The sequence below is a fragment of the Pan paniscus genome, chromosome Y (assembly GCF_029289425.2).
Source record: "Pan paniscus chromosome Y, NHGRI_mPanPan1-v2.0_pri, whole genome shotgun sequence".
NCBI lineage: Eukaryota > Metazoa > Chordata > Mammalia > Primates > Hominidae > Pan > Pan paniscus.
Genome location: NC_073273.2, coordinates 20,867,683 through 20,875,671, shown reverse-complemented (window position 1 = coordinate 20,875,671; position 7,989 = coordinate 20,867,683). Strand labels below are relative to the sequence as shown.

Sequence of the window (7,989 nt, the reverse complement as noted above, 5' to 3'; positions counted from 1 at the left end):
ACTAGACTGAATTGCACGTAGGATTCAAGGAAGAAGCCCAGTCTGCTGCATTCACTCGGTGGGGTGGCAATATGGCTGAGCCACCAACCCATGGCACGCCCATCCATTGTAGACAGTTCCTGGTTTGCTGCCTGCCTTGGAAAAAGCTCCTCCCCTACCACCACTTTAAAACAGGCTAGCTCCAAAACTAGTCCTGGCATCCATTTACGGTCATTTTCTTATCTATTTACCTCCTAGAAAAATCATTGCAAGACCCTTTCCTCAACATTTTCCTATGCATTAAATTTGGGGAAACGCATTTTAAGACGACCTCGTTATAGGCAAGTCCCCAGACGTTTCCTAATCTGAGTTGCGCAGAGTGCACACACCAATCTGTTGCCCCATTGCCACTATACGGATACCGTACTGGACCACAGTGTCTTTGACATGCACACAGTAGGATAGAGGGCAGCTTGAGGGGGCCAAAGAGTTCCGACTGTTTTCAGAATAATTTGCTTAGAAAACGTGTTTCTCCTGTGTTTGTGGGTCAGGGGGACGGTAGTCAGGGAGGACAAGACTCCCGCTCCACAGCTTCAGCTGTCTGCATAGGAGCAGGGACAAAACCGGGCGATAGATTTTCAAAGCTCAACTGCTTTGATACCGAGCAGAAGGGGTAGAAAGCATACTGAAGGCCCCACAACAGATTCAGGAACTTTGACTGTCAAACCCTCTTCCCTGAAACAACATAGCTCTTCTCACAGAAGCTGTGCTGACCAGAGTCTATACGGGACAGGAATGTTAGCACTCTATTAGCGTGTGGTCAACATGGATGCTCATGTTGGAACTCTTTCATCTGGGAACAGGAAAGAAAGTTCTGCCTCCGACACTGAAATCCTCCTGCCCCATCCTTGACAGAGGCAACCCCTTGTCTTGTGCATAGACACAGGTGTTCCTGGGAAGCAGCCTCCCACTCGCGAATGAAAGCTGTATGTTTTGTCCTCCTGTGTGAGGCTTGCAACACATACTCTACAACTATATTCGCTTTACATTCTAAACCTTAGGCAAAGTATGCTGAAGAGGCCACAGAAAATTAAAGGGCCCTGGGCTCCAGAAACAATCTGCAGTGCCAATCACGAGGGAGAATATAGAGACTCACTAGACTTTGCAAGAGCACAAAATGCAATCGTAGTGTTGTTAGCTACATACGTTATGGGCTCCTCACCTAACATAGAATCTTGGAGAAAAGCTTAACCCAACTAAAGATGTAAACATCCACAAGAGTGTCCATATCCAGGGTCATCAAGTGACAAGAGAGTCCCTGGATGGATTCTCCAACAATCTTACATTCCACTAATCCACGCCCTTTCCCCTCACTTCTGTAAGTTTGTCTTTTCCCGTAGTCATCTATGCCAAAAGTGTATCCTGAATGCCTTCCCACATGCCTCTGTCACCTTTCCCACAGTCCCTCCATACACCTTACATGCCCATTTCTTCTCACGTTGATGTTTCAGAAGTCCTGAGAGGCTGATTGTCCCAGAAAAGGATTATGCATTCACCTTTAAAAGAACATGTGGATTCAACACGAAAGCCAACTTTAAGATTTCCATCATCCTGTGCTTATCTATTGTGTATGATGATACTCAAAATGAAGGATTTTGGAGGTCCCAGCAAACTGGGACCTGGAAACCCAGTAACCCCATTCCTTGAACTATCTCTGCTTCCATAGGATGAAGTCAGCCTCCAACTAAGCTGTCTTTTGCTTTTACCTCCCCCACTCTGTCCTGTAGGAAGAATCCCAACACATCCCACACCCATTCACTCTACAACTTTAGAGGCCCAGCTCCAACGCAGACTGGTAATTTCCATGAAGAGAATAAAGCACGTGGATGGATCAATTCATTAGCACACCCGAATAAAGTGGATAAACATACACACACACACAAACACAAAGACACACTCACACACACACACAGACACAGAGTCACACATCCTTGAGAATGTTTATTTTTCATTCCATACAATCCAAATTTACCCCCTCTTCCTGATTTCTGGTGACTCGATCTCTTTTTCCTTTAGTTCCTGTGCATAAGACCATGCTGAGTACTGCCGTCCTGCATACTGTTGTAACTTTTTAGGAGTTCTGCTGTATTAGGTAAAATCTGATGCTCCATCATATTCAACTCAACAACTGGGAGTCCCCTAGAGAAACACAAACTCACGTTAAAACGCATTTTCTCTGAGCCATACTTGGAAATGTTTCAATTGTGGGGCCCGCTGAGAAAAGGATATCCCTTCCCCATTTGTGATCCCTTAAACTTCCTCCTACCACGTGTTACAAACTGTTCTGCGCAATCCCTGCCCCATTCCCAGTATTGTCTGTGAGGGGAGTCAGCTAACAAGATGCACTGTACCCTAAAAGCACACAGAAGTCTGATGGGGCAACAGCTTAAGGAAATCCATCAATCTAAACAGTCCTTTGTGGTTTGGGGCAAGGATGATCAGGACGCACATTCAGGGAGCCCAATCTTATGGGGTTGGTAGGATGACTGCCGGAGGGGTTCACAGCCATGGAATCAAGTGCCACAGACTGAACTGAATGATTTTCAGCTTTACTCCTCATTGATTCTGGAAATGGACGATTCTTCACTGGGCTTAAGACTCCACAGCTATCACCTGCTTTGCGTGAAGTCTCTAATGTGCCTTTTCAGCCCAATGCCATGAACGTCCTGGATTCTGTCACTCTCTGTCTTCCTCTCAAGGAATTTCTACATGTACCAAAGGAGCCTCAATTTCTACATTTCTGAAATGAGCACCCAGGCTCCCTGAATAGGCAGGTGCATCAACCCCCTTATACTAGGCATCAAACAGCTCCAGTCCCAACTAACGGCTCACCTGACGTCTCTGTTCCCTCTTCAGGTGGCTTCATCCTCTTGTAGTATTGCAGGGGATTGCGCCACAGGTCCTTACATAGGATCTGTCAGGGGACTCAATCGGGAAAGGCCTCATCAGGGCTCAGAAAGGTGACCCAAGCAGCTGGGAACACACGGGGTCATTTCTCATGTTTCCCAGTGAGGACTCACCTCAGCAATCTTGTTAGATCCTGCGAAGTTGTGGTCAGAGAACCAGTTGAAGAAGTTAAGGCTGCTGCTGTGGTGTCTGCGGCGATAGGCCTCCACTTCATAATACGGATACCACTCAATTGGAGTGGAACGAGAAGCCCTGTATTCTACAGAGACAGGAGTTTTTGTGGGAAGGGGGCTGGATCACGTCGGCAATGATCCACCCGCCATCTTCCTTCCACTACCCATCCTGGGAGCCACCTGTCACCTGTGATGTTCACCAGATATTCCTTGGTAATCACTTCATTCTGGAAGTAGGGGTTACTCCGAAAGAACAACATGATCTTGCAGAGATGAACAGGATGCTTATCTTCTTCCACCTGTCAGGACAAGGTGGAGAAAGCTTAAATACGTTTTCGGGTGAGGTGCTCACTCTTGCTTACAGGAATGAATTATTTCCCTTACCCTCCCCCGCTAAACCCTCTCGCCTCAGTCTTCCTGGCCTCACCTCCAGGCTGACCATGTAGCTCAGCATGTCTTCATCTTCGTCAGTGATCAGGGCTGACATCTGGGGGTGGTTTGCAATCTGATTTAGGTCAAAGAGACTTTATACACGATGGAAGGGAAAGCGACGAGCAACAGGGAAGAAGGCCTAAGAGCACCCAGAGGCTGGGGTAGGGGATTTCTCAGATCTGCTTCCATGTATGATCTCCTTTCACCTCCCCCTCCCCGTAAACTAAGGCCTCCTGTGTTCACAGAGGGTGTATGATTCTGAGGCTGACTGCACTGACATGGGGAGGCGCGATTTGCAGAGACTTGCTGGTGTCTGAGGAGTGGCAGAATCTGCTTAGAGCCGAAGACGCCCAGTCCCAGATCGGACTAGCGAGGGGCAGCAATCACACTCCCTTAAAAATAGCTTGCTTCACCGAAAAACCTCTTCTGGTCTGAACTCGCTTCTGCTCTTCAAAAAGATGCCCCAAACGTCTGCTGCTCGGCATCACCAAGGGTTTCTCTGCCGCTTGCAGGACAATAGTACCCACGCCTGCTGTGGCTTTCCGCAGCCACATTTGTCCGTGGCAACTCCCCTTTGTTCCCCAAAGAGTCACATCGACGCCGAGCTGCCCATCGGTCACTTACACTTCCCCGAGAGCACCTCTCCACTAGAAAGGCCGAAGAAACACTGAGAAGGATACAACATTGGCCCAGAAGCCAGGGACGCTCTGGATGACGGCGCCTCTGCGGTCTAGGTGGGGCTTGCGCCTCCGCTCCATCTTTTCCCGCTGCCGAGAAAAGGCCTTCCTGGCTTGGGCATTAACCGGCTCCAGCTCCACCTGAACGGCCAGCAGCTCCTCCAGTGCAGACTCTGGGGTCATGGGCCCAGGGCCAGGCTGTGCCCGCTGGGCCTCCTCCTGCCGCTCCACGAGGCCCTCCTCCTCCGCCACCACCTCCACCTCCGCCATTATGTCATCCAACGGCAGCACCGCCTCCTCCCCCAAAGCCGCCTGCTCACTCTCCACCCCGGCCGCCCCCTCCTGTACAGCCTCCATCCTGAAGGCGGTGCCCTCCTCGGCACTCGCACGCACCAAGGCCTGTGCTGCCCGACCCACGCCACAGGAACCCTGCCGCAGCCTCTATGGCACCCGGTAGCTCAGCGAGCCCTCAGGGCGCATGCGCCGGGCTTCCAGGCGCCCCCTAAGGGACTGCGCGCGAAGGGCCGAGGGGCCGCACCCAGGCCGACTTCCTCCCGTCGTGGCCAATCAATGGGAGGGCGGTGGGCGTCTCCCTGGGCGGCACAGCCACTGGCGGGCCTGCATCTCCAGCCCCCCACCCCCCGCCTTCCCTGCCCAAGCCTCCTCCGAGAAGCCCTTGGAGCTTGTGCCGGGTAGCTAGGCATCCAGGCACACGCGGGCTGCGTGGCCTTTGGAATTGTGGGCATGGCAGCCCTGTGCCCTGACATCCTCAGGGTGGCAAGCCATGAACATCTCTATGTGTCACGAACACAGGAAACGTCTCTCTTCGTTAGGCAGGCCAGGTAGATGGTACGGAAGTAATACTGCAGATCCAGAGAAAACTCTCTGGTTCCTGGGGCTAGGGCGGCAGGGGTGTCCTGGGGGAAGTGATCGGGGCGGGCACGTGGGAGGAAAGTCGCCTGCCTTATAAAAGATTAATTGTGAGGAGAAAGTTATGCTTCCCATTACTACAAATACACAAGTATGATTTCATCCAAAGCTGAAAGCAGTCAATATAATTTGTTTTTAATGTTTTATTTAAAATCCTTAATTCCAACAGGATTACTCAAGAAAAATAACGTTATTCGTATTAAATAATGTTGATGTATTCCCTTTAATTGTTGATTATTTCAAATGTACGTAAAATAGTAAATGGCACTGTACAATGTAGTTTCATGAAGCATTCTTTATAGTTTTCATAAAATTGACAGTCTCCATGGAATATTTTAAGACTGAGGAAGTTCCATATATCATTTTATTGTACTTTCACTTTATTACTTCTTGCATGTCATAACTGATGGATATAAAACTATGTATATTTACAAACATGAAAAACATGGATTTTTGTTTACGTTTTCTAGTGAGACAAAGTTACCAATACTTATATCTATTTAGGAAAATTTTTACAAACCCAAAGTTCTAATCTGTCTTTTCTTTGAAGTTTCATATTTCAGTCTAGGTATGTAATGGAATTGGCTGGGATCATTCTTTGATTTCACTGTTATTTGTGAGTTTCTGATATGCTTTTAGGAATGTATAGAGTTTCAAGCTTGCTTTCTTCTTCTTCATCTACCTTTGGACCTGTATATGCGATGTCTGCAGTAATGTGCAGTGCTATCTGACATACGGCTGCTGAAAGATACAAGCATATATACAATTCTTTGTTTCAGTGAATCTTTAGGAACAGACAAGTAACCTGAGACATAATTATGGTATGAATGTAAGCAAGCAGTTTATCATAGAGGTACAATAAGGGTGAAAATAAATGTAAAAATACATGCCTCATCCAAAACATGAGGTAGTCCAAATGAAAAATGTAAGTTGGCGTAAAGAACACTTTAAAAGTTCTGATTCTTTCTGGTGAGAGCAAGGAGCTCAGAAACCATGAGAAAGTCCTTCAAAGCTGCATGTTGGATTTGCAGGTCAGGATGGAAAGCCTGGGTCTGGGGGAGGGTGCTACGGTCCTGGTCTGGTTGAGGTCCTTCTGGGGCTCAGGTGTGTCTCAGCGGGAAAGCTGGGAAGGGGAAACGCATGCTTCACCCCGGCTAGAATGCCACCTCAGCCCACCTAGATGAAATTGCCCCGTCACAGCCCTGTTTCTCCTTCTTGGACAGGCAGGTGGAGGAACTCGGCCACCCTGAATACAAGTGGTAGGAAGAAGTTTGCCTTTCATCACAACATTTACTTCGGAAACAAAGTGATGACTAAGGAGTATTGCATTGGCATCCTCCATGAGGAGTAGAGGGGGTAGTACCTCGGAAGCTGGGCCTGGCGTGAGCCTTCCTGACTCGTCTCCCTCCAGGATACAGGGCGACTGGCTCCACTGCAGTCCAGTGGTTCCAGGGTCATGCAAGTGAAAGCCCGAGTTTCCCGCAGGTCACTGCCTGAGCTTCTTCAGCTGGTTGTCTGACTGTGACGGCCCAGGTTATGGCACGATTGCTGAGGTGGGGCAGCTATGGGGCATCATCGCAAAGGACCTTCTTCGACATTCCTTGGCATCGGAGGAATTGGCTTTGAACCAGAACCTGACCTGTCACGGCCAATTTGCCCAGTCCACCAGATCATCAGCCAGGGCCTGTGGCTCTATATTCTGCAGCACTACCCAAGGGAGTTAGGCCCTCAGAGAGGGAACAGAGAAGAGGCTAGGGAAGCAGCCCAGGGCTGGGGGTTGAGAGGCCTGTGGGTCCTGGAGGTAGGACACACATAGAGAAGCCAAGGCTCAGGGAGGAGACTGCAGTAAGGAAACTCAGGCCATCATGGGCTGGTGGAGAAATGCCCATCAGGGAACTGTGGTACCCACATTTCACGATGGGGGAACCGTAATCTGCTTAATAGGCATAAGCAGCTAAGGTCAATGGGTGGGAAGCCAGGATCAAGGGATAGCTGCCTCATCATCCCTTGCTAGCTACTTCCCTGTCCTGAGGCTTGCTTCTACCTGGGGTTCAGTTTGGGCTCAACCAGGGATCTCTCACCCTCCACACAGATGCCCACCTGAGGCCTGTCTAGGTCTGCGTCCTCCCAGAATGACTCTCCCAGGCCTGCTAAGTACCGTTTGGATGACACCACGCTCCACTGACATGCTTGCTTCCCTCCGCCATCCTCATTCACCCACCAACTCCCCACCCCAAAAAAGGCAGGCCACCGCACAGGGAATCTGGAGGACCACACAGGGCTCACAGGGGAGGAAATGTGAAGAGACGGCAAAACAGAACAGGACATTCTGTGTGTTTCCAGAAGGCAATCTGCCTGGATATTAAGGCCCACCTCAGTATTGGTGAGGACACCCAGTGTCTCTTGGCCCTGAGCATGTGCACACAAACACGCACATTGTCTAAACGGCATTGACATCACTACTACCTGAGGCATCCTCAGATTCTATACAACCCCTGTAAAAATATCAATGACACAATCTTCTTAGAAAAACAATCTGGGAATCCCAAATTTGCTATGAAATGGCAGAAGATCCTGAAAACCCAGAGCAATCCAGTAAAAAGCACAAAGCTGGAGCCACCACACTACCTAACTTCATGATATACTACTACAAAACTTTTTGTACCAAAATACAATAGCACTGGCAGAAAAGCAGAGACTAGAGCTCAGGAAAAACAACAGGAGCCCAGAACTAAGTCACTGCATTTGCATCTCACCGCCTTTACCCAAAGAAGCAAGAACGCCCAATGCAAAATCAAGTATCTTCTATAAACTAGGTTGGGGAAATGTGA

General features: G+C 49.1%; 1 protein-coding gene across 1 annotated transcript; it reads right to left on the bottom strand.

Annotated features, from left to right (window-relative positions):
* Positions 1-2,155: 2,155 nt before the first annotated feature.
* On the bottom strand, positions 2,156-4,585 carry LOC129395766 (testis-specific Y-encoded protein 3-like). The gene is made up of 6 exons (XM_055107205.2): positions 4,232-4,585; positions 3,547-3,624; positions 3,307-3,418; positions 3,060-3,205; positions 2,872-2,953; positions 2,156-2,178 (listed from the first exon to the last, which is right to left on the bottom strand). Exons 1-6 carry the CDS (start codon positions 4,583-4,585, stop codon positions 2,156-2,158), a joined length of 795 nt encoding a protein of 264 aa, XP_054963180.1.
* Positions 4,586-7,989: the final 3,404 nt, after the last annotated feature.

What these genes read in the sequence shown, in the direction of transcription:
- LOC129395766 (XM_055107205.2), bottom strand. Translation starts at nt 4,585, where the DNA reads ATGGAGGCTGTACAGGAGGGGGCGGCCGGGGTGGAGAGTGAGCAGGCG. An exon ending in CTGGCTTCTGGGCCAATGTT is followed by an intron (nt 3,625 to 4,231) that starts GTATCCTTCTCA and finishes GACCTAAATCAG; the next exon opens with ATTGCAAACCACCCCCAGAT. An exon ending in AGAGGGAACAGAGACGTCAG is followed by an intron (nt 2,179 to 2,871) that starts GTGAGCCGTTAG and finishes GTGTTTCTCTAG; the next exon opens with GGGACTCCCAGTTGTTGAGT.